This window comes from Vicugna pacos, chromosome 2 (assembly GCF_048564905.1).
Source record: "Vicugna pacos chromosome 2, VicPac4, whole genome shotgun sequence".
In the NCBI taxonomy this organism is placed as follows: Eukaryota; Metazoa; Chordata; class Mammalia; order Artiodactyla; family Camelidae; genus Vicugna; species Vicugna pacos.
Window position 1 is genome coordinate 51116523 of NC_132988.1, and position 27274 is coordinate 51143796.

General features: G+C 37.8%; 1 protein-coding gene across 3 annotated transcripts; it reads left to right on the plus strand.

The window, feature by feature from the left end:
• The first annotated feature begins 21847 nt into the window (after positions 1 to 21847).
• On the plus strand, positions 21848 to 26881 carry DDIT4L (DNA damage inducible transcript 4 like). Of its 3 annotated transcripts, XM_072939988.1 has the most exons (4): positions 21848 to 21952; positions 22216 to 22318; positions 22615 to 22754; positions 24596 to 26881. In XM_072939988.1, the coding sequence occupies exons 3-4, from the start codon at positions 22664 to 22666 to the stop codon at positions 25099 to 25101; spliced, it is 597 nt and encodes a 198-aa protein (XP_072796089.1). In that variant the 5' UTR covers positions 21848 to 21952; positions 22216 to 22318; positions 22615 to 22663; the 3' UTR covers positions 25102 to 26881. The 3 variants fall into 3 exon arrangements, with proteins under 3 accessions (XP_072796089.1, XP_015098777.1, XP_006208988.1); XM_015243291.3 differs by lacking the exon at positions 21848 to 21952 and having other exon boundaries at positions 22151 to 22318; XM_006208926.4 differs by lacking the exon at positions 21848 to 21952 and having other exon boundaries at positions 22151 to 22318; positions 24611 to 26881.
• Positions 26882 to 27274: the final 393 nt, after the last annotated feature.

Here is a 27274-nt window from a genome sequence, read left to right on the forward strand (position 1 = left end):
CACTTACCCTATAGCTTCCAGAGCACTTTTTCTCAGCCTCCCATCCTGACTGTTTTGCACTTACTCCTTCTAGTTCTGGGAATGCCCCCACCCTGCCCCCTCCCCTCAAACTGCCCTTTCTGCCTGTTTCAGCTATACTCATCCAGGAAGACTGATTCAAATGCCATCCTCTCCAGGGAGCCTCCTTAGTGCCTTCGGTTGTGGTTTCCTTTTCTTGGTCCTCAGTATTTTTATATTTGATTTTTGTCTTGATCACGCCAAACTACACACTAGGAGGAACTATAACCCAAGTTTCAGGACTCTGCCTTCCACATCTTTGTACACAGTGCACTGCCCTTTACAGGTATTTTGAAATCTCTCTGAACCGAGTGACTAAACGAAGGATACATGGCTTAAAGTTACGAAATGTGCTATTTATTACTTCACAGCAAGAGTGATAGCAGATTCTGTGCTGGCCAAATAGCCATCTTTTTTTTTTTTTTTCTTTTTTTGGAAAGCTGCCTTCATTCCCTATCAGTAACAATGTGGAGGCCTCAAGAAATGATTGAACCATAACCCAACTCCTGGCCTTCCAGATGACCTACATTTTAAGCTTAAGACCAGTGAAACAATTCATAAATGGGATTGGCAAAACTCTTTTAAAAACATGCTCCAGGGTTCAGCCTTCTTCAGAACAAAATTTTCTGGGTGTACTCAGGATTATTGGACTCATCACTGCATTTGGAGCTCCTTTTACCGAAGGTTAGCATCTGGAAGGAGAACAGCAAAATGACCATTTTCTCCCTGCCGCACCTCTGCACTCAGTGTCACTTCATCAGTGAGGTCTTCCCACCCTCCGCCAGCCAACACAACACACCGCCAGCTGTACCTTCACCACCTTACCTCCTCCTTTTTTTTTTTTTCACAAAGTACTTAGCACTTTTTAACATATATCTTTTATCCTTTATTTATTGATTGTTTATTGTCTGCCTTCTTTGCTAGAATGTAACCTCAACAAGAAGTCTTTGTTTTGTTCACTGATGTATCCAAAGAATCTATAACAATGCCTTGCACACAGCAGACCCTCAGTAAATTCATTGGAGAGATGAACAAATCAGTGATCAAAGGAGTACCTCCTAACAAGTATTTCTCTGCTGATGAGATGGGCAAAGGGCCAGAAGTGGAAGTCCTGGAGCCATAACATAGGAAGACTGAAGAGATTTAGCATGCTAAGAGAAAAAGGGAATGAATATATATATATATATATATATGTATATTCTATTATATATGCACACTATATTTGCTGATAGAGTATTATATATATTATATACATATAATATGTAATGTATATAAAGGAATATATGTACACACATACACATATAAAGGACTATGTATACACACATCATAATATATATAATGTATATAAATATATATACACACATGTAAAGGAATATATACACACACACATATGTATACGCACTACATTTACAGGTAGAATCTCAGTTAGGTAAGGAATGAGGGGGGAAACTCTAATGTAAAACCTTAGCTATGCCCACCATGTCTGGGAGGGTCAGTAGGTATAGTAAGTAGGTACCAGAAAGAAGACAACCTACTATGAGCAGCTGGTCGTGCACAGGTATGCAGAGGATGCTGCAAAACATTACTCTTCCCTTGGAGTTCCTTCTTGGTTGGTTAAGAGCAGGTTTCTCCACCACAGCACTATTGACATTTTGGGTTAGCTGAGTCTCTGTTGTGGGGGGCTGTCCCATATGTCATAGGGTGGCTAGCAGCAGCTGGCTTTACTCATTAGACACCAGTATCACCTAACCCCAAGTTGGTGTAGTCAAACATGATTCCAGAAAAGGCCAAATGTTTGCCAAGCGAAAGTGGGGCGGAACTGTCCCTGTTGAAAAGCACTGGTTTAGAGTCTGTCTAGGGTGAGTCTTATAGACCTTTCCTCTTCTTTCCTCCCTCCTTATTCTACATCAGTATTTTCAACCCCTCTGATGTTCCCCCAAGGTCCCAGCTCCATCCTGGAGGCTTCTCAAGTTCACAATGGCCACCATTCCTGGCTTTGTCCTGAAAACCTGGTGATCTTTACTGGCCATTGCAGGAGTAAGTTGAGATCAGTCACTCTTCATGACCATGCATCTACAGAAAGCAAATGTAAAAAAGGGAAATAAGTTCATCTTACTAATATTGTTCACTTTTCACAGCATAATTTCGGGGCACTATTAGAAAAAAGCACCATTAGACCTCCATCCCAGGGAACAGAAGGAAAGAAGAGGAAAAAAGAACAGAGAACCTCCTTTGCAACACTACCACTCTTGCACCCTGTTTAATCTCAGAAGTGGAGAAAAATGGGGCTCCCAATGATGAGCACCCAAACACTATAAAATCCTTTCAATAACAGATTTAAATCAGACCGACTTTCACTTCTGATAACTCTGAGAAAGAGACTAAAATCTATATCCTCAGCTAGTGATATGGAAGTTATTTCTGTTTTTTCAATTCAGCCTTAAGCATCAAAACCTTTACCAGGGTCCAGCAGAAGCAAGAAGGGTAGAGAGAGGTTCTAAGAAATAGTTCAGCCTTCTTGATTCGTGCCTAAAAGAATGTTTTTAAAAAGGCTGCTTTAGCCTTTAAATAGTTTTGCAAGTCACATTTCATGACAACACCGTCTAGAAAAATGCACTGTGAGCCCAAAGCACCAACATGAAATCAAAACATCCACTATAAATATCATGGTGAATCAGATTTCACTAGGGAGAAATAAACTTCCAAGGAGCAAGTCTGAGATTTTCCAGGAAGCTTTGGTTCTTTCAGGGCATTATAGGGATCATTTAAAGTGCAAAAATTTATGAGCTCTCTAAACACACAGCTACCCAGGCGCACACCCACAGCACAATTAAACCGGGAGCTCATTTTTCTGAAATCACAGCAAGGATATAAAAAGCAGAGACAGGAGGTTGATCTAAATTGGACACTGTTTCCCCTATAGCTTTAAAAATCTTGTACTTTTTTCCCCCTTATATCTAGCTTTCCATATCTCCAGGCTATTTACTTACAGATTTTTTTTGGCTTTGAAAGTGCTATAAGTAATAAGATGCCAGTCTCCCTTAAGCCACACCCTCCAACAGACCAGCTGAAGTTGTTTTCAATTGCAGTTAGCCCCAAGAATGTTTGGCTTTTAATCTCCACTACCACTTCTGTTTTCAGACTCCGGTGGCCCAAAAGAAAGAAGGCAGAGGAAATAGAATGGGAAAAGGAGAGAAATCAAAAGCACTGGCATCAGCATTTCAGAGCATCCACTGGGTGCTGTTAAGTGAAAAAGAATGCTTATTTATGGGGAAAATAAGATTAAAAAACTAAACACAGTAGCTTTTTTTAAAATAAATGAATGCATGCTAAACATAAACATACTGAAACTATTTTCCTAAAAGTTGATGAGATGTAAAGTAGAATAACTTTGGAGTAAGGTAGTCACATGCATTTTCTTCCAGGAAGTGAATTTGAGTTAGATTCAAAAGGAAACCAGAGATGTAGCTTATGAGGAGGAATGGGAGGGAATGAGCTAAAAAAATTATTTTTATAATAGGACATATAAAGTTTTTAATAAATATTTAAAGCTATTGATCTTTATTGAAATAAAATGCATCAGATCAATTATATTAGAACTTGGGTTCTGGTTCTGATTCTGCCAGGAATCAATCTCTGTGACCTTATAAATACTTCCCTTCCCTTTATCTCTGTTTCCTGGTTTTTTTAAGTTAGGCAATCAGACTAGATTATACCTTAAAGGCTACTAAGATGAACAAATAAAATCTGTATAGTTTCTGGGACTCTTCTAGTCCTGAAAACTTACTTGGAATACATGTAAAGGTAATATATTTTTTTCTTTTATTCTTTATTTTGAAAACATCCCAATTGCTTAAGTTATAGTGCTTAAGACTGTCTTGAAGGAAAAAAAGAAACATAAACATATCCACAAAATGAATTCTAGGTATTTGTGGAATAGGCAATTATGGAAAGAATGTGGAATAAATGGCCTGTAAAGGCCCTTCCCACTCATCTGTTGAAATGTTCTAATTTTCTACCTTTTTAACTAGACTGAGATATTACATTATTCAAGAAAGAGAAAAATATAAGCAAGCTAATGTATTAAAAGGAATTACAGAATATCCCATGGGTATTGGCATCCATTATTTCCTAAAAATAAGAGCACTTAGCAATTGGAGCTGAGCCAGGTAACTTCTGAAGGGAGATTAAAGCACATGAGAAAGGCCTGGAATATGAGGCACTGGAGAGGAGGACAAACTTGACCTACAGTGAGGAAACCAGGGCTTCCAGGCTAAGCATCTTGGAAAGCCCACCGGTGCCGCGGGAGCTGGGTGGGAATGAGTGACAGTGGTCAGGTTGTGTGGATAAGAAGGCTAGAAGGTCACTAAGGATACAACTCCCTACTGTACAGTTTTACCAAGGGCTGTCCTTGTCCAGGTACAAAGTATTTGTTTGAGAATGTTGCTGTATGCAAAGAGATCTCTGGCCAGGTCTCTTTATCCTCAAATGAACAAGCACCAACCAACAGTGCTGGCAAACTCTTCTGCTTCCCATGCACTTCAAGGAATGTGTGAGGAGCCCACTCGCGCTCTGTGAGACCCAAGCTCCCCTGCCAGAAGAAGAGCTGAAGTCCAAGGAGACTGACCTACTCCTACCAATTTAATTTCTAGAAAAGCTCTAATTATCAAGGGCTGGATTTCTTCCAGAAATAAGGCAAATTGGTGACTTAGTCGCTGAGTCGACTAGTCCTGTTAGACTGTCAATCATTGATTTTTTTTTTTTTTGGCTTTTTACTTTTAATGTTTTAAATGGCAGCTCTGGTGTATGAGGGAATGCATGTGTCAGCTCAGTTAGCATCGTGCTGCCTTGACTTCCGTGGCCCTTTCACAAGCCCTGGAACTAAATGAAAGTCTAATGCATACAAGGAGGTTCCTTCTTCTTCTCCTTGCCCAAAGTGAAGTCACTTTATAGAATTACATAAAGTACAATTTCTCCTTTTTTCCAGATTTAAGGGGGTTGACAATAAAATGGGACTGCAGGAGATTTTTTTCTTAACCCTGAGTCAGCAAAACCAGAAATTAGAATTTACTGCATTCCTAGTACAAAGGTCAGGGCTCCAGAGCAGGGACTCAAGCCAAAACAAAGACAAGAATTCCATTTCCTTCCAGAGGGGCCTACTGCAATAATTCTTTGAAGTAATCTAAAGAAGCTTTCATCCCATGAAAAATCTCCAACTGAAGCATGTTTATTTTTTAAAAGGTAGATATACAAAGACAAATTCATCTCCTAAGCCACATTTTATAAGCAATGAATATTCTAAAATGTTATTGAGAGGAAGTAGAACCACCCAAATCTAATAATCATGCAGCTCATGCAGATCTATACAATTTCTGATCTGCTGCTGCTGCAAAGCAAGGAGAAGTTTGGAGTTTAGGCCATTCTGCTGGTCAACAAATGTTCCCAGGTTCCACTCAGAAAAATGTTGAGCTATGAGCCTGAAAATATGTGGATGCAGAAATCATTTCTGAGCAAGCTCCTCCTAAATAAGGAGTTCTAATTCTTTGACTGCCTGTCCAGAGTTCACAGCTGAGCCACCATTGAAGAGGCATGTGCTTGCTCTGTTTTCCCTACAGCGGTCATATACTGGTGTTGAGCAACTCTGCTGTCTTTCTTGGCTCCTTTGGTGTAAGATGGTTGGCTAGCGTTCAGAACATAGCTTCCTGCAGCCACTGGTTCATGCCTGAGTTAAAGGGGAGCCTCCCAAGACCACCACACTTCATGCCAACTGATTATCCACATTAATCTACTCAACAGATGTCATTTACATGCACAAAACTCCTCCTTACACAATGGATGCATGCTAAAAACAACTCTCCTTCCTCTCCCACTCATAAAGAAGAGTTGTAATGTAACAGTTATGCAGAAGAAAAAATTTAAATCTGACCTTATTTGTTTAAATCAAAACATTCACAAAATGTAATACTTTATATTTTGTAACAAATCATTTGTGATATACTCTTGCAATAGAATATGACACTTCATTGTGTCATGGCAGCATATAAAGTAATAATTCTTAGTGAATTATTCTGACTCAAAGACAAAAATAAAATAAATATATTTCAGTAAAAAAAGAAAACTATAGACAATGAACATAGTTTGTCAGGAAGCTGTAAATTCACATGTCACCTTTCCCTGATTATTTTGCTTGGGGGTGGAAAAACTCTCAAGCAAAATAATTTTCCACTAGACTCTAGTCTTTGTCATGTTTACGTCATGTTGGCTGAATCAGGACCATGTTCTTCACTACACCACGGAAGATGAAAGAGCTCAAGGTAGAAACTTAAATTGTGGGAGAAAACTGCCAAAGTTGACGTGATATTCAGTTTGCTCCTTTATTTACGTGGCTTACAAGACCCTTCCTCAGAGCTGACTCCTTACCTCCATCCTTTCCAGTCTCACCCCTGACACCACTTATCCTCCCACTTCCCCCAACTAACAACCTCCCTCCATCAGTGTTATGCACTCCAGTTATTCTGAACGTCTTTCCTGCAACCTGTCATTCAGAGAGTAACACTATTTAATCCTAGCTCTGCCGCTTACTACCTGTGTAACCTAAGACAAGTTTCTAAACTCTATGTCCCGCATTCCTCATCCTCACTCCCAGATTAGGAACAACGCCACCCCATTCATAGGGTCATTGTAAAGATCAAAAGAAACTGTTCATGTGGACTTAGCAGGTGCCCACTAAATATTGGTTATTATTCATAGTATTGATTCCTCTGCCCGTAACACTTATTGCATGCCTCACTTCCTTTCATATGCTTAGTGCCTAGATATCTTTCAGATATCAGTTTAAACAGGAGATCTTCCCAGAATAACTGCATTCCTGTCTGGGTTAATATTCTTCCTGCTTTACTGTGTCCCTTATCAAAGGACTTTCCAGAGCCTTCTGCTATTTCCTATGTACTGTCTGTATTCTCCCTCTAAACTGTCAGCTCCACAAGGCCAAATTCTGTGTCCATTCTGCTCCTCATCTTATTCCCATCCCTCACCAAGCACTTGGTACATAGTAGGCCCTCAGAATACATTATTTGAAGGAATGAAAGAATGAACGAATGAAAGTTGACTGGCAAGGGAAAGTCACATCTGCTTGAATTTAAATTGTATTCCTGGCTTTATGGTTACTTCTGCATGTTTAATCGGTTAACCATAGGCATCACTTCTCTTCCACCCTCCAAAACTATTGCTGCTGGAAGAAATAGAATTATAGCAGTTGTTCAACTAGAAAGAAGTGGAAAAGTTATTTATAATAGAAGCCATGAGAACTGTAAACGCTTCCTTGAGCTTTTCCCTTTGTAAACCTCAGCAGATAAGGCGGCTTCTGGACCCCAGGATCTGGACCAGATGCACTGTAGCTTACTGCTCTAACTTGCTGTTTGCTTTACCAAAGTATACATAGCTGGTTTTACTTACAAAAAGAAAAAGAGAGAGAGAGAGACAGAGAAAATTAAGAAATAGCCAAGGGATTATATAACATATATAACATTGAATTTTTGATTTAAATTTATTTAATCTGTAAAAGCTAAGTAAAATATCATTTTACTTTTTACTAGAATCTCTTTTTCTCATGCTAAGGCTAAATGTATCTAACTTTTCTCAAAATTTTAGTTCGCTTAATTCACATTCTAAGGTTATTTATGGAAATACTAACTCCACATTGTAAATCATTCTTTTTGCAATTATCTATTTCTGTTACAATACTATGGTTTTTAATACTCATTAAGATGTGTCTGAAGTGCTTTCCTGTTCATTTTATGAAGTCTGCACAAATATATAGTAAGTTATTATATGTATAATGCTCACAATCGTATGATGAATAATAAATAATGGCATTCATTAAATCATGGGGATTCATGCATTTATTCACCAATATTTATCAAATACCTAGTAGGTATCAGGCACCGTGCCAAGCAGTAGGCATATGATGGTGAACTTCACAGACATGGGCCTGGCCTCTTAGAAGAGGATGCTGGCATTAAAGAAATAAACCTCGAATAAATGTATGATTGTAAATTATGATAAAATCTATAAAGAAAAAAAAGACACTAACAGAGTTACTAACAGAGGGGACCTACTTTAGACTCGTGTGTTAGGAAAGTCTTGTCCAAGGATATGATATTTAAAATAAAACTAAAAGAGAATTAACCCTAATTCTACACAAACTCTTCCAGAAAATACAAGAACAGAAAGCACCACGTAAGTCATTTAATAGGGCCAATATTATACTGATACCAAAACCGGACAAAGACAGTACAAGAAAGAAAGAAACAAAGCTCCAAAAAACATCCCTCATGGAATAGAAGCAAAAGCTCTCACAAACACTAGCAAACTGAATACAAAAACATAAATATGATAATGTATCATAAGGAAGTGTGATTCAACATTCTGAAATCCATAGACATAATTCACCACATCAACAGATTAAAGCAGAAAATCATAGAACCATCCAAAAAGATGTAGAAAAAATATTTGACAAAATTTAAATCCATTCATAATAAAACCTTTTAGCAAACAAGGAATAGTAGAGAATTTCCTCAGTATGATAGCACATCTAAAATATCTACAGCCAACCTCATAATTAATAATGAAAGACTGAATGCTTCCCCCTGAGACTGGAAACAAGGCAAGATGTCCTTCCTCACTCCTCACATTCAACATCTTACTTAGGTTCTTGTCTGTGCAGCAAAGGAAAAATAAAGAAATAAAAATAAAAGCATACAGATTGGAATGAATGGGAAAAAACTGTCTTTATTTGCAGACAGGATTATTGTCTGTGGAGAAAATCCCAAACAATTTCTTTAAAAGTTAGTAGAACTAGTAGATGATTTTAACAAGAGTTAAAGAACGGGTCACGTTTCTTATTTCTTGTATTTCTGTATTTTTTATAGTATTTCTGTATTTCTATTGTATTTCTATATGCAAGCAATGAACAATCAGAACTTGAAATTTTAAAGCTTAAAAATGTAATACTTAGGCATATGTCTAACAAAATATATGCAGTTTCTGTATGCTGAAAACTACAAATGTCTAATGAAAGAAATCAAATACCTAAATAAACAGAGTTTATGTCATGTTCATTGTTGGAAAACTTCATAAAATTGATATACAAATTTCTTCAAACTGACCTGGATACAAAGCATTTCCAATCAAATCCCAGCAACCATTTTCCTTTGAAATCAATAAGCTGATTCTAAATTCATATAGAAGACATAAAGGAATTAGAAAGCCAAAATAATTTTGAAAGAGAACATTTAGAAAACTCACACTACCTGATTTCAAGACTTGTGATATTGGTGAAAAGATGACACACATATTAATAGAATACAATAAATACCAAAAATAAAGTGGCATATATGTGGTTAATTGACTTTTTGTAAAGATGTAAAGCCAATTCAACTGAGAAAGTATAGTTTTTCAACAAATGGGGCTGGAACAATCAGACATCTATATACAAAAAAAAAAAAAAAAAGGAAAGAATTCAACCCATGACTTATATACAAAAAAATAGCTCAAAGTAGATCATATATACATAAATGTAAAACTATGAAACTTCTAGTAGAAAACATGACAAAAATATTCATAATCTTGTCTTATGCAGAAATTTTTAAGATATGACACCAAAAACATGATCCATAAAAATACTGATAAATTGGACATTATCATAGTTTAAAAATTTTCTTCAAAATACACTGTTAATTAATGCAATCCCTATCCAATTACCCAGGACATATTTCACAAAACTAGAACAAATCATAATAAAATTTATATGGAACCATCAAAGACCTAGAATTGCTAAAGCATTACTGAAGAGAAAGAAAGAGGCTGGAGGAATAACTCTCCCAGACTTCAGACAATACTATAGAGCTACAGTCATCAAGACAGCATGGTATTGGTACCAAAGCAGACATATAGACCAATGGAACAGAATAGAGAGCCCAGAAATGAACCCACAAACTTTTGGTCAACTAATCTTCGACAAAGGAGGCAAGAATATACAATGGAATAAAGACAGTCTCTTCAGCAAATAGTGTTGGGAAAACTGGACAGCAGCATGTAAAACAATGAAGCTAGAACACACCCTTACACCATATACAAAAATCAACTCAAAATGGATTAAAGACTTAAACATAAGACAAGATACAATAAACCTCCTAGAGGAAAACATAGGCAAAACATTATCTGACATACATTTCAAAAATTTTCTCCTAGAAGAAATAAAAGCAAGAATAAACAAATGGGACCTAATGAAACTTACAAGCTTCTGCAGGGCAAAGGAAACCAGAAATAAAACAAGAAGAAAACCTACGGAATGGGAGAAAATTTTTGCAAGTGAAACCGACAAAGGCTTGATCTCCAGAATATACAAGCAGCTCATACGACTCAATAAGAAAAAAATAAACAACCCAATCCAAAAATGGGCAGAAGACCTAAACAAGCAATTCGCCAAGGAAGACATACAAATGATCAAAAAGCACATGAAAAAATGTTCAATATCACTAATTATCTGAGAAATGCAAATCAAAACTACAATGAGGTATCACCTCACACCAGTCAGAATGGCCGTCATTCAAAAATCCACAAATGACAAATGCTGGAGAGGCTGTGGAGAAAGGGGAACCCTCCTACACTGCTGGTGGGAATGCAGTTTGGTGCAGCCACTATGGAAAACAGTGTGGAGATTCCTCAAAAGACTAGGAATAGACTTACCATATGACCCAGGAATCCCACTCCTGGGCTTGTATCCAGAAGGAAATCTACTTCAGGATGACACCTGCACTCCAATGTTCATAGCAGCACTATTTACAATAGCCAAAACATGGAAACAGCCTAAATGTCCATCAACAGGTGACTGGATAAAGAAGAAGTGGTATATTTATACAATGGAATACTACTCAGCCATAAAAACCGACAACATAATGCCATTTGCAGCAACATGGATGCTCCTAGAGAATGTCATTCTAAGTGAAGTAATCCAGAAAGAGAAAGAAAAATACCATATGAGATCGCTCATATGTGGAATCTAAAAAACAAAAACAAAAACAAACAAACAAACAAAAACAAAGCATAAATACAGGACAGAAATAGACTCATGGACAGAGAATACAGACTTGTGGTTATGGGGGGGTAGAGGGTGGGAAGGGATAGACTGGGATTTCAAAATTGTAGAATAGATAAACAAGATTACACTGTATAGCACAGGGAAATATACAGAAAATGTTATGATAAATCACAGAGAAAAAAATGTGACAATGAGTGTGTATATGTCCATGAATGACTGAAAAATTGTGCTGAACACTGGAATTTGACACAACATTGTAAAATGATTATAAATCAATAAAAAATGTTAAAAAAAATAAAATATTAAAATAAAAGTAAAAAAAAATACACTGTTAAGAGGCTAAAAACATGAACCACTGACTAGTAGAAAATATTTGCTAAACGTATATCTGATAAAGGACTTGTAACTGGAATTGATAAATAACTCTCAAGTCTCAATGATAAAAACTCTCAAGTTCTCAATAATAATAAAGAACTCTGAAGCCTTAAATAATCGAATAAAAATATGTGGGCAAAAGATTTCAATATATACTTCACCATAGAAGGTATACAGATGGCATGAAAAGATGTTAAAAAAAAGTTACAGAGGAAATAAAAATTAAAACCAAATGAGATACTATTACATTCCTATTTAAAGGACTAAAATTCAAAAACAAGAACAAAGAAAGAGGAGGGTGATGACACTTTCAAGTTCTGACAAAGATCTGGCACACCTGAAACACTCATACATTGCTAGGGGGAATGCAGGTTGGAGCCACCTCTTTGGGGAACATTTTGGCAACTTGTTATAAGATTAAACAAACACCATATGACTCAGCAATTCCATTCTCTTGGTATTTATCCAAGATAAATGACAATGTATGTTTATACACAAATCCGTAAGCAGATGTATATACTGGGTTTATTCATAATCATCAAAAACTGGAAACAACCCAAATATCCTTCAACCGGCAAATGGATAGACCAAGTGTGGTACATGTACACAATGGAACAGTACTCAGAAATAAAAAGGAAAGAACTGCTGATACAGCGACTTGGATGAATCTCAAATGAATTATGCTAAGTGGAAGAATGAGGCCCAAAAGTCTACAGACCATATGATCCCGTTTGTATAACATGTCTGCCTAAGGCCTGGGCTAAGGCAAGAGGTTGATTACAAACATGCACAAAGTAATATAGGTAATATTTTGTGGTGATGGAAGTGATGTTTATGTTGACTGTGGTGATAATGGTCGTTACAAGACTGTGAGAATTGTTTAAAATTCACAGAACTCCACACTAAGGAGAGTGGATTTTAATATATTTTAAGTAGACCTCAATAAACCTAACCCCAAAATTAGCAGTTAACCATTTACTGAGTACACTTTTACGAATTTTCAAACCCTCACTTACATACAAAGAAGTTACTATGCTTCTTTTTCTAAGACGACGTGAAAATATCTAAAATAGTGTTGGCCTATACTTCTTTAGGGGAGCCATGACTGCAAACCACATACAGCATTTTTAAATTTTCTAATAGCCATGTTAAAAAAAATTCTAAAAATAAGCAGGTGAACTTAATTTTAGTAGTGTATTTTATTTAACCCAACATATAAAAATCTTAACATTTTGACATGTAATCAGTATAATAATTATTAACGAGATGTTTTGCATTCTTTATATTCTATGAAATCTTTGAAATCTGGTGTGTATTTTATACATCTCACATTGGACTAGTCACATTTTAAAGTGCTCAATAGCAACGTGTGCAGTGGCGATCAAATTAGACAGAGCAGACGTAGAAGCTTCTCAAAGCTGCACTTGAACACACACTCTCTTCTGTACTCAATATTAACATCCACAAACACATGTACTGCACTGCATATTTAACTGAATATTCTCCTGTGAGCTATAATATAGTCATGACTTTGCAGTGGTGAAAAGAGGGAAATGTTATTCAATTATTTGAACACTGAAATAAAGTTACAGGTGATTTATAAGTTTTATGTTAAAAAAAAAAAAAGCTTTTTCTCTGCTCTGATGCAGATTCTCTCCTTAACAGACATCAAACGAACTTTGGTTTCAATAAACACAGCAATGTCCTCACATAACAAGAAAAAAACAGCTGTGTATTGGGGGGAAGGGTACTTAACATACACCAGGTACTCTGTTGCATCCCCAGTACCTCCATTAAATAAATAAATAGATAAATAAATAAATAAATAGACCCAATTACCTCCCCACCTCCAAAAATTTTTTTAGTATTTTTTTAAAAAGAAAAGAAAATGAAGTCAGCAGAACTATTTGCTGAACATAACATTCAAAAAAAGTCTGATTGACAACTTAGAACAAATAGAGTCATAGAAAAAACAATAATAATACTTTCGTTGCCTGAACTGACCAATCAGTGAAGTTATAACAATCACTGTAGATATAGCCTCAATGCTTTCCCCAAAACTGGGAATCAGGAAAAATATGATATACTTCTAGTTTTTCTTGAGAATTATGATTAATACTTTCCATTTGTAGTTTCTCCCTTTTCAAAATTTAGACAGTATCTTTCCTACCTGGAACTCTTAGCCAATAGATTTCCAGAGCATGCTAAAACTATAAAAAAAGACATCCTAATGCTTAAAATAGTTATGAAATGAGTGAATAAATGTTGGAGAGATTATGAGGAAACAGGAATTCTCCTATGTTATTGGCGGGTACCCAATACTGTACGACTTCTATGAAGGATAATTGATCAAAATCATTCAACACTATATTTTGCACATTTGCCCTTGACTTCAGCAGTCTCTCCTCTGAGAATTTATCTTATAGTGAAACTTGCCCACCTTCAAAGTGAATTATGAATAAGATTGTTCATTACAGCATTACATGTAACTGCAAAAATTTATAATCAAAATGTCCCTGTGTAATGTATAGGTGAAATGAAGATCTATAAAGCAGAAAGCTACCATTATAGGCTAGAGAGAGTAACGATGAATTCATATGGAAAAATCTCTAAGCCATACTGTCAGTGCAAAAAGGCAATATGGAGAATATAAACATAATATTATCCATTAGAGTGAAAAAGGAGTGAAAATTGGGATGTTAGTATGTGCTTATATTTCCGTAAAGAAATCCTAGAAGAATACAGAAAAACAAATTAAAGTGGTTACCTCCAGGCAGACATAAAGATTAGTATGAATGAGAATCAGCAACAGGAATTTGATTTTTCGTGTTATAATTTTTAATTGACTATTTGTTTGTAAATTCAAAGTCATTTCTACTGTACTAACTTTATTATTTAATTTCACTTTGAGTTTTCTGGATTTGCTTTAGTCTTATGCCCCCTGGGCTACTTAAAAGAAGATAAAAGTGTAAGGATCATTATTTATAAACTAATTTTTATAATTAAACTTGTTAGATTCCACCTACATAATTTCCTACAAGGGTTATATAATGTGTATTTATAAATAGCTCCCTGATTTAGAAAATACAAAAATATTCCTGATTTATGGAGTTTTCATAGTCACTGTACACTAGAAATGGAACTCTTACATTGGATATAAATGCTAAAAGAAGAGATTCCAAGAAAGCTGCTTTAAGATGTGTAAATTGAATTAAAAAATTAATATATTTTAACGAGTACAAGTATAGCTACATCGATAACAGATATAATATCAACCTTAGTGCACATACTGGTTGTGCAAAAAGCAACATGACTGCTTCTTTTGTTGGCTGTTTAGTATCTGATATTTATCTTTTATTCCACCAAGAAATGAGTATATTTAATGCCAGTCATTCTTTCCCTCACTATACTCACCCTCCCACTCCATAGACCCAATGCTCATGTCAAGGGCAGTACTTAAATCCTGTGCAATGCTGAGGCTCCAGGAGTGGGGTGGGGATAAAGACAGTTTCCCTCTAGTCATTGTTCACCCACAGGTTAAAGCCAAGATGTCCATCACCTGTGCCCTCAGCATCCCATCAGATCCGGCTGTTTCCTGCTGCTCTGTGTGGTCCTCAGAGCACAGCAGGAATCTTTTCCAAGTATGGGAACTCTAACCACTTCCTCTCTAGCATCTTGTTACCTCAGCCTTAGTCTCTACTGCTCTGAAATCCAAAGATAACTCTCTCCTTCTCCAGCCTGAAGGAATCTCTTTTTAGTTTCTCAATACTTGTACGTAATTCTGCTGACTCACCCTGTACCAAAATCAGAGATCAAGTCAATATTAAAGCTATATGTGGGACCAGGCCTCCTGATTCTCCAGCTACTGCACCCTTTATTCTCCATTATGTGCAAAGTAAAATCTACTACTGTCCTGAAAAACCCAACACAGCACTTGACAAATTACTTACTACAACAGAATGTGCATTTACATGAACAAACTCATATAAACCACGTGCATTGAGAATGGCCATTTTTGACCAAGCTCTTCACATGTACAAGTCACATTCCCAGAACCTTAACAAACATCATTTCATTGAATCTTCCAGAGTGTAGTTGATGAAGCTGAGATTCAAAGGACTGAAGTTAATTTCATAATGCCTACTTGTGGCAGAGCCAGAATTTGAAGCCTAATCTGACTGAGTCACAGCCCTCAGTCAGATCATTAAGGTGTGCTGCTCTGCTCCACATACAGAGGTGAGCACTACTTTGTCTTTAGCACATGGACATCTAAACCCACTGCCAAGGTAATTACGCACTGCTATAAATAATTTGCCAAGTATCATTTATTGCTCACCTTAGATATGCTGCATCAGTAATGTCACACAACAGAATGTCCTTCCGAGTGCTTACAGCTATATTGACACCTCCTGAAAGGCTGCTTCAGCAGTTTATGATTTAGAGCCTCCATTACTATATATCACCTATAAAAATAGTTCTCAGTCACTAGCACAATATTTCAAAAAGCTAAGTCAATGTTTTAGAGTGTATTTTATGATATGATTATAGCAGAAGAGATGAATACTTGCATAACTGTATTTACCTCTCCAGTCAATTTGGAAGTAATAAGACATACATCTTTCTATATTACTTCCTTCCTTCCAAATTTGTTGTTTCCAAATACAACATTTCACAGACCAATCATCTTAAATACAATTTACAATGTAAGCCCATTGCTTATGTTATATAATTGGCTTCCATTTCAGCAAATAAAAACAATTTATAGTTTGATCATGTCTCAAGTTTACTAAGCAGGATTTTATTTTTCTATAATATAGTCTTCTCAGAAACCTGGACTGTTTTCTCATAGTTGTTCATGGCTTTAAGAGTCAGGCTAAAGGCCCATCATGTCCAACTGGAACTATACAGAATCTACAAACGCTTGCCCAGCTGGGAATCCACCTTTCATCAAGGCCAAGCCTTGCATATTTAGGAACTCAATGCATATTTTTTATTAATTGTCCCAGAAAATATTTTAAAATGCTTAGATGGTTTTATTGTTTTCTTTAATTGAATACAAACTTACCTATATGAGGAATCTATAAAAAATGTACAAATTTTATTTACAAACCAGAAATAGACTCAAGACATAAAAAACAAACTGTGGATACCAGAGGGGAATGGATGGGAGGGATAGGTTAGGAATTTGAGATTAACAGATACACATTACTATATATAAAATAATAAACAACAAGGACCTGCTGTATAGCACAGAGAACTATATTCAACTTCTTGTAATAAGCCGTAATGGATAAAAAACTGAAAAAATATGTATGTATGCATGTATATGCATAATTGAATTGCTTTGCTGTACACCTGAAACTAACATTGTAAATCAACTACATTTCAATAAAAATAAAAACAAAATGGTTATTCCTAAAAAATAAAATGCAAAGTTAATCCAAAAATTGAATTTAATTCAATATGAATCACCTAGGGATCTTTTTAAAAAGCAGATTCTGTTTCATTTGGATTGAGGATCAAAGTTCTGCAGTTCTTACCAACTCCTAAGTGATGTTCATGCTACAGGTCCAAGAAACACTGTGAGTAGCAAGGTTATAAATCCTCCTTCAGAATATACTACTGCTTATATCATTGTGCTGCCGTAGCACCCTGTACCTCCCCTAACTTAGCACACTGACTGTAATCTTGTGTTCATTTGTCTACACTTCTTTCTAAACTACAGTCTCCCTGGGTTCAAGGACTCTGCTTCATTCTTGGTACCTAACAATTAATACTCAATAAACACTTCAATGTCATCCAACTAATAAATGAATGTGTACCAAAGATACACTTTTATATACACCTTGAACACATGTAACACTCCCCTAGCTACCTTTTCATAAAAATATCATCAGGGCATTGGGATTTTTCAAAATCAGAGCACAATTCATAATTACAATCATGGCTGATATTTATTGAGCACATCATATATTAACTCATCTAATCCCCATAAAAGACCTTTAGTAGGTAAAGTTATTACAATTCCCATTTTAAAGACAGAAATGGAGTCACAGAAATGTTAAGGATTTCATCGAAGTTTATACAGCTAGTGTCATCGCTGGGATATGCACCTGGGCCGTTGAGCGCCACAGTCCATACTTTCAACAACTCCGTCATAAAGACAAAAAAAAATGCAATCTTTCTGTGACTTTGTCAAGCTTTTCAACCTTCATATGCTTCATATCTGCAGAATGGAGATCAGACTCATTCTAAAGACAACTCTGCAGAATCTTCCATCTAGTCCACATTTGGGCATTCTTGGATTTAATTCTCTTCTCTTTCAACCTCACAGGTTTATGTTATGAAGCAATATGTAATCTTTCTGGGACACAAATATGAATGACAAAAGCTGTGCACAGAATAGGATGCAAGGCTGGCACACAGAGCGGAACAATGAAGGACCGGCATCTACATGAATATAAAACTTTATTTTCCTCTTGTCTTCATGCATGTGAGAATTCCAGAGAAGTGGTATGTTATTACAGTATTCTCAAATTTGAGGCTTGCAAGGTGTTAAGATGTATCCCTAGAAAAATGTCAAGGACCTACTCCATGTTCTTGGCTGACATTCCCTTATGCTGCCACCTGAATCATAAACCTTTGCATAATTAAGGAAAAGCAGAGACTGTGCATTTAAACATTTCAGCTTTTTTTGTTTAAAAGGAGATAATACACAGCATTGTTTATAAAGAGAAAAAAAATCATACCACTATTTTAAGAGATAAGTCACTATGGTAACCATTTCTCTGCTTGAATTTAGAGAGGCAATGCCTTCTGCTACTGGAGAATTCTTTCAGCTTTTAGCAGCAGTAGGTATTACATATTATTTTATACTGGGCCTTTTTTTGTCTTATACAAAATGTCTCTATGTTACTTTACTTAATGGAAAAATCCTTTAGCCTTCCATAGAATAACTCATATTACATATTTAATGATTAAATGGAAATTTTATTGGGTGGAAGATTCTCAAAGACAAATAAAAATAATGATGAAATATCTCATCCAAAATGTTAACAGAGGGTCATATATATCTTGACACAATTGAGTGGTTCTGCAGTCAATGATTCTAAATGTCTGGAAATTTCTTTTTTTTTTTCCAGAAAACCATTTTCTAGATTAATAAAAATTTAATCAAGATAACTTTTTACCCACATTATTTTCTTACGTGTCATTGGGAGATCTCCTTCCTGCTCCCCACACAGTTATGTATGTATTATAATAAAAAAAGTCTTTCCTAAAGCCTTCCAGGGGCAAACATTTTCCAGATTTCCTGCAAACAGGAAAGATAATAAATTTTGTTCTGCTTTAGCAATACTTCACTAACCCCATCTAGCCCCTCTAGCATTTACTGCACTGAACCAGAAAATTGTAATTTCAGAACAACAATAATAGTCACAATAATAACTATCACTCATTAAGTACTTGCTGTGTACCAGGTCCTGTTGTAAGACTTCATGTGAGTATTAGATTGACAAATTTAGCACAACCAAGGAAAGCCAGAGAGTGTACACTTAAAGATCTCAGATTTGTTTATAAAGAAGAGATAATATTTAGCACTGATTATAAGAATTTCTCTTTTAATCCTCACAACAACCCTATGAGCTTGCTAAGGGACCTAGTATATTGTACAGATCGACTTCCATGTCCTATAAATCCTCCCCTAATCCACTGTATGGATTAGGAAACCCAGTCATTTTTCCTCTGGTGTCATAGTTTACGAAATGAAATAAGCAATGCACTGAATGTAAATGTATTAATAAGAACTCAGGAACAATGGCTTGTACTGGATATAGAGAGAAAACTGACTGGCAGAACATGTAATAAATATTCAACACTCCAAATCACAAATGCACAAGACACCAGCATTTCCTAAAATAATACATTAAAACATATTATCTTTTGCTTTTTACAATATCCCTGTTATTCTGAATTTATACTTTATGTAAGCAATGAAATTATAAATACTATATTTATACATGGCAGAGCATGGAATTTAAATATTTACATATACTTCAGATGAACATACTGTTGCCATTTGTTACTGCTGCTTGTTTTTTTTGCAGGAGGGTGGATGAGTAAATCATTGTAATAAAATAGCAAGCATGCTTAAGTTAGAGTCCTTGCTTATGTTTTCCATAGTTTGTTATTATACATTGCTGTATGAAAGGCAAAGTATTCAATTCAATTTTCTCTTCATATATACAACTATTATTTCCAGTAAGCACCCTCACAGACTATCTTTACAGTATTAATTAGAGGATATAACAAAAGAGCAATGTAACGTACTTCATCACTGCACCTGATAAACACCTGAGGTACTCCAATGTATAAACTTTTAGTTACAATTAACTGTATCCACAGCATTAAAAAATCTAATCGACTAAGTGTGTCATCGTTTGACAAGACCAGGCACTTAGTTTTTCCTAATTCTGTTCTAGGGTTCCCTTTTAAAACTCAGCTCTATTTATTTAACCTTGCAAAGAGGTAAGCTGGTGATAGAATTTTTTGCCCTTTAAGTAGATAAAAAAGGACCATCTTCACTAATTATCCCAGGTATGTGTTCTGTATCAGTCACTCCTTAAACCTTATAATTCCTGAGAGCAAGACCCATTCAGCCACAAAGAATGACAGTCAGTCTTTTGCACATGGGTGAATTATTTTCTGCAGTAAAATCCTGAAGGGTTTTGCAAAATTTCAGTTAAACTCAGGTGAGCTGACAGTAACTGCTACTTTCTAGAAGGTTCAATACTCTTTGTGGCCCTTTGGGAGTACTTAATTTATGAGTTATGCCTAAATACACTAAGGCAATTGAAATGCGTAAGGTCTTTACTTCACTGGTGGTAGGTTCAGACTATTCATTATATAAATCCTAATACATCTTCCTAGAAGCAAGTAAGAGGCAGCATCACATGCACTGCCACCCAGATAAGGAGAGGAGGCTCTGTGGCCTGCTGCCTACGCTGCCAGGCAGCTGCCATCCCCGCCTTGACCATCCAGTGGTCCTGAACACACTGGTCACCGAAACTGCTTTTTAATTGGCTTAAACGGGCTTGTTTATTTCCCACTTTTCTATCGTTAAAGTAGAAGTGGAAATCTGCTTTCAGAGACGAGCCTATCAGCATCTCCTTCCTTGGCTCCCCTGACCTTCAGGCAGTGCAGCTGCCTGAGTTGAGTTAAAAATGGACTGTCAAGCTGGTTTTAATTTCTGCTGCTCTGCCTCCTAGTGTCCTCCCACTGATCTGTTTATCACACCTTCCTTACCCCTTCTGTTGTTGTTTTTCTTGCTAAGAGTTTTTAGCCTGGACAGCTGAAACGGCTTCTCAAGGCCCTAACCTACAGATCCTTGTACACATAATCCTTAAGGATTGGGGGCCAACAGTAGAACCTCCTACTTGTAGAAACAATCTTCTCCCTCCAGCCATCCCCTCCTTTTCCTCTCCTGACCCATGACCTTCTTTAGTCTTTGGGAACGTTCACTCTGACCGTATCTACTCTCCTGGCACACCAAAGTGGTAACAGGGTGGCTTAGGTACCGTGGGAGAAAACATGTTTGGCTTCTTGCTGATGGGTTGGGTGAGCACGTTGACCCTGCACGCTCCTCCGTCCCTGGTTCAGGACTGAGCATCAAGTTTCACAGGGATTATCCCTAGAAGGACATAAAACATTGTATCTTCATTGCCCCAAGCCCCTTCAAGACCGCCCAACTCCAAGTTCCTCCCCCTAACAGGGCTCGCCAGGAACTTCTGCCTCTGGGAATGACAATTACTCCCAGCGACCGGGCTGGTGGAAGCAGCTAAAATCCCATTAATGGTTTTGTTTAGTTTCTTGGCAGGCTCCCCTTCATTCAAGCTGCCGGCGCTCTGGAGCCAGGTCTAATTAGAGGCTCACCCTTCTCTCCGAGAAAACGCATTAGTCACAGATGAAACAATACTAAGGGTGGCGGGGGTGCAGAGAAGACCCTTCCTAAAATGCTGCAGCGCCTCGGATGTGGGAAAGGCAAGCTAGAGATGACCGCATGCGGGAGGGGAGGACACAGAAATCCCGGGACAGGACGCGGAGCAGAGTTGACTCGGTTAGAGGTCAGGACTAAGTGCAAAAGTGATGCTCAATGAACATCGAAATAGATACAGCCAAATTGTTCAGTATGACAGAGCAAAGCCTGCGGTCTTGGTTACAGACAAAGGGCTAAAAGCTTCCCGCTGCCCAGGACCAAACCTCAACGCGGGCATCAGTAGTTTGTCTGTGTTCGCACGCTGGGGGAGGGGTCGCGCCAAAGAATCCACGATGGTGGCGGCGGAGGGGAGCGGTCAGCTTTTGGCGAGCCGTGCAACCGGAATTGCACTCGGGGTGACCCGTGGCCCACCCAGGAAACAGCAGGTGTGAACCCTACCGCACACTCATCCTCAACTCCCAGCGGCTCTCCTAGCGCCGCTGGAAGTGCCGGGGTTGAAATGCAACCCGACCCCTGGAGGGGCGGGGCGGGGGGCCGACGAGGGGCGGTGCAGGTGGGCGGGCCGGGGCAGGGTGAGGAGGCTGGGCCTATAAAGCGCTGGCTGCCCCAGCGGCGATGCTGCTTGGTGGAGTCGGTGTGGGGGTGGGCTGGGGGCGAGCAGGGTGCCGACCGCTGCTTGGGTTTGCAGGTAACTGAGCCCCCAAGGGAGGGGGCTGCGGAAGACGGTTGCCTGCCTCGGTTTACCCGCAGCTTCGCCAGCGAGCACGTCGGCCCCGGCGAACTCCCAGCAGGTGAGGCCGGCGGCGGCCTGGGTAGGGGGAGCAGGGGCGGGAGGACTGCTCCGAGTGCACGGGTGAGCTCAGCCCGGCAAGTTGGCTTCAAGTTTTGCAAACTCTGAATTAGTTTCAGGATGTGGCTGTAGTGGCGTCTCCACTGCCGGGCTTTTGTAAACCTGAGTTGCAGAGACCGGTTCCTCCCTTCTGGAAAATGAATCGGGTAGTTTGCTCCGGGGACGCAGGGCATTTTAGGAGCCTCTGCACGTCTTGCCTACTTTTGCAAATCTGTACTTTTTGCCTCCTTTTTCTAGCACCCCGGGAAGGCCGTTCCGCCCCGCGAGGCAAACAGAGCCGTTGACCATGGTTGCAACTGGCAGTTTGAGCAGTAAGAACTCGGCCAGCATTTCAGAGTTGCTGGACCGTGGCTTCCACCCCGGGAGCCTACTAAATGGTGAGTTTCCCAACGGCCTCCTTCTCTTCCCTCCAAAGACTGCAGTTCCTGGATAGATGGGAGTGGCAGGCATGCAGTGTCGACCCCTTCTTTGAGTGTTGGACATGCCACAAAATCCATCTGAAAGAGACTCCTTTCCAAACTTTTAGCATCTTCTTTCCATGATAGTGAGAAACAAAAGAAACAAAAAATAAAATTCCAGGGGCTGCATCCGTCTAGTCTGAGGCTAATAGGCTCTTTGGTTTTGAAAGTTATACATGTTCTACCCTACATGGCTGTGAAATCATGGTGAAATTTAAGTGTACAATTATGTGTATTTTAACAACTATATTGACCCGTGTAACCACTACCATCACCCTCTGCCCCCAAAGTCCCATGTACCCATTTGCCATCAATTCCCCACTTTACCTTTCCCCTGTCCCCAGGGAAACACTGATCTGTTTTTTGTCATTATAGATTACTTTTGCCTCAAGAGTTTCATAAAAATGGATCATGTAATATGTACTCTTTTGTATCTCGTTTCCTTTTCACAGCCTAAGGATTTTGAGATCCATTCCATGCTTTTGCTTCTATCAGTATGTGTTCCTTTTTGTTGCTGAGTAGTATTCTATTTGTGGATATAACTATTGTTTCATTTTTAATGCCAGAAGGAAACTTTGAAACAGCAGTGATGCTGGACATATTGTCATTTGCAATTTTAAACAGCAGTTTCTAAACTAACACATTGCTCTGCCACTAAGGAGCTGTGGGCATAAACAAACTGCTTAAGATCTTTGGGCCTTCCTCCTTTAGAAGGTGAAGTGATCGATAATCTGAATAATTTTATAGGCCAAAGCTCTAAAATTCTTTATCTTCAACATAGATAAAATACATAGCCTTATAATTTGGAGTGCATTTGTTTCATTTAGTTATTAAAAAAAAAATCCAGTGATTTAAGTGTATACGTGATGTGGAGACAGGAAAACGCAATAGCCAATGAGGTGCAGTAGGCTTAGGGTGGGGAGCCTGCAGGGCATCTGCCTGTGCCCTGCTCAGTTGACTATGTGTGGTGTGGCGTACAGCCAAGTGGTAGGATTAATTTGGAAGTAGGTGACCAAATGCAAAGCTATCTCTTTTCCTTTGAGCAAATCTAATTTTGTTTTCCTAGGACTATTTTGTTTTGCTTGGCTACAAAAAAGTAGCCAGCCAGTTATAAATATCCTTGTGAACCTCAGAGGTCTTCTCTTTGGGCAGTTTTTAATCAAAGAGGTTGAAGCTAAAATTGGGATCTACAGGCCATTTCAGTAAAGACTTTTAAAGAAAAACACACATTTAATTGCTGTTTAATATAGTTATCAAGTTCAAGTTCATCACTAAAGAACAATAGCAAAAATTCTGTATTTAACAATATTAAATGCATATATTCTTAGAGTGAAAAGGTAATAATCATTAGTCAAAAAAAATTAACATTTTTATTCAAGAACTAATGTACAGTCTTTGTAAAACAAAATCAGAAAACCATAAGCTAGTAAGGAAGCAGGAAAGAAAAGAAAGTCACTAGTATTCTAAGATAACCATAAACAGATTTGAGATACACAGTCGTTAAGATTATGTGTACACATAAATTTATTAAAAAGTGGTTATAGCCTACCCATCCTATTTATCAAAACCTTTATTTCATAGGTGAACTTTTAGTCTCAGGTCAAATGACTCACTCTGTTACCCAGCTAGTTAATGGTAAAGTGAGATCAAATGACTCCCAAATACTAGAAACAAGCAGATGTGATAGTTAGAAATAACTAATGTTGCTATCTCATGGTATGTTTTTTGTGCTCCTGGAATTTTTTTTTTTAATCTTTAAGTTCCATTTTCTACAGATTTTGACTACTGGGATTATGTTGTTCCTGAACCCAACCTCAATGAGATGATATTTGAGGAGACAACTTGCCAGAGTTTGGTTAAAATGCTGGAGAACTGTCTGTCCAAATCAAAGCACACCAAACTCGGTTGCTCAAAAGTCCTTGTTCCTGAGAAACTGACCCAGAGGATTGCTCAAGACGTCCTGAGGCTTTCCTCCACCGAGCCCTGCGGCCTGCGGGGTTGCGTTATGCACGTGAACTTGGAAATTGAAAATGTATGTAAAAAGCTGGATAGGATTGTGTGTGATTCTAGCGTGGTGCCCACTTTTGAGCTCACCCTTGTGTTTAAGCAGGACAACTGCTCGTGGACGAGCTTCAGGGATTTTTTCTTTAGTCGAGGTCGCTTCTCCTCTGGTCTCAGGCGAACTGTGATCCTGAGCTCAGGATTCCGACTTGTTAAGAAAAAGCTGTATTCCTTGATTGGAACCACAGTCATTGAAGAGTGCTAAAAGGGAAGCACTTAAAAGGGTCCTTTTTATGATTGGGTAATAAAACTTCTCAGCTGCTCAGTTAAAGTCATGGTAGTTTGCCCTGCCTGCTCTCAGTGAGAGACCCCAAACTGAGTTCATCTTCCTTCTGTTTCATATGCACAGCCACCCCAACTGAAGGGCTTACTGGGGGCTTTTGAGAAATGACCCGAAAGAGAGAACATTATCTGCATATATCACAGTTTTTATAAAATGGAATGGAATGGAATAAGTAAGGAAAAGAAGCAATCCACTTTAGTTTTTTACTTGACTCTACAAATTTTCCAAGCAGTCTTGCTAATAGACTGTATAAACCCACTTTGCCTAGTTTGATTTTCATATGGCTTTTCTTCTGTAAGTTTTCAGAGTGGTCCTTTCAACCACAGAATCTTAATCTGAATGATGGTTAGCCCATCAAAACTTCCAGAAGCCCATACCACCAATTTCCTGCCCCTACTCAAATTTGAAGAATTCTTATACTAAAGGATAGAGATAAGTGGATGAGCTTAATAAAACTTAACCCCACGCGAAAGCAAATGAGGACTGTCAGGGCAAGAACAGAGCTCAGAACTAAGTGCTTCTATGTTTCTTTGCCTCCTCTCCACTCTTCTGTTTCAAAGAGGTGGCAAAAGCTTGAGCTGCCATTTCAGTAACCATAGTATTGTTTTAAATAATTTTACGGTACAGTAGAAGCTTAATTTTTCTAGTTCTCAAGTATTGACTTTTATCTTTAAACTGGAAAAATGGAAAATGCTGATTTCCTTGCATGTAGTTGATTACTCTCCCATTGAGTGAATGTGTACAAGGATGGGAAGTGAGTTCCAGTTGCTTTCTCATTCACTTGATAACCCAGCTTCTTTTTGCTAGTACATAATGCTTACTCTCAGATGAACCATCTCATCATGTCAGTGTTGTCTTATCCTTGGCTCTCCTGGAAACTGAAGGATCGCTCCTCAACCCAGATCTTCAAAGGGGAGAGCGGCACACTACCACTTTTAATTATTAAGATGGGCCTATTCACAAAGTCTCCTTTGGCTCTGGCTATCTGGTTTATAGTACAGACTAGGGAATGAAAATCATAATCTAGATAACCAGTGCACATATACAGCCTTCTTCATCCTTTGATAACTCTCCCTAGGGAATAATAAAGGCCTTGTGTTTTCTCTTGTTCCAACTAGCTAGGTCATTATCTTTTTTTCTTTATGTTACTGAGAGAATGTAGCCTCCACATCACAGTGTTCAATCCAGCAAGGCCTTCACATCCTTGCTGTGGGTCATGGATAAGGAGATTATACAGGTCTCCTGCCCAAGCTATTATCACCACTTTATATGCCTGAGGCCAGGGTTGCAGTGACCATAGCTTCATCCTGGTGTAATTCAAAAGCAGGTGTGATCCTGTTCCTGATCCCATGAATGACTTAAAATTTCACTATTCAAATCAGCAAGTGTCCTCACAAACTGAACTTTTCAAATGCTTGGAAAGATACCACAAAGCTGTTCTTATAGGACTGGGCCAGGATAAGTCAAGCTTGTTTTGCATGTCTGTTATTGTCTGGGGCTCTCAAGGTCATTGATTCTGTGGGTAAGGCATCTCTGGCATGGATGTAGAACTGTTGTCGTTTTTCCACTAACAGTTGTCTGACTCTCTTGTCTTGTATGCTCACAAAATAGTGATGGCTTATAGAGACTCTTAAATTAATATTCCTGTTAAAGGAAATTAAAGTTTGTCTATTTTTGACAATAAAACATCATATATTTTTAATTCTCTTGTCCTTTGTCTTTTCTGAATTTATGCAATGATCACCCTAAAGTATATTTGACAATATTTGAACAAAATTGACAGAACAATTACTTATCCCCTTTTTCACAAAAGCTTTGTACCCTTCATTATAATATTCCAATTGTATCTATTGCATGTGCCTGTGTGTCAACAATGAGTCATTTTCTTCATAATTGTTCAAATACAGTAATACTTTCAATAGGAAGACATTAAGAATTTGAGCTCCTTTGGCAACTGCCTTAAAAAAAAAACTCTTTATGTAAAGGCTTTTTCTGTATTTTTCCTAATGACCAAATGCAAAGACGTCAAATTGTAAGATCTGTATACATTTTTATTTTTATGAGAATATTCTATTAGAACAATAGATCTTTCTAA

Bases quoted from the DNA above. Each gene is read 5' to 3' on its own strand.
- DDIT4L (XM_072939988.1), top strand. From the start codon at position 22,664: ATGGTTGCAACTGGCAGTTTGAGCAGTAAGAACTCGGCCAGCATTTCA. The intron at 22,755-24,595 runs GTGAGTTTCCCA...TTAATCTTTAAG, and splicing joins CCCCGGGAGCCTACTAAATG to TTCCATTTTCTACAGATTTT.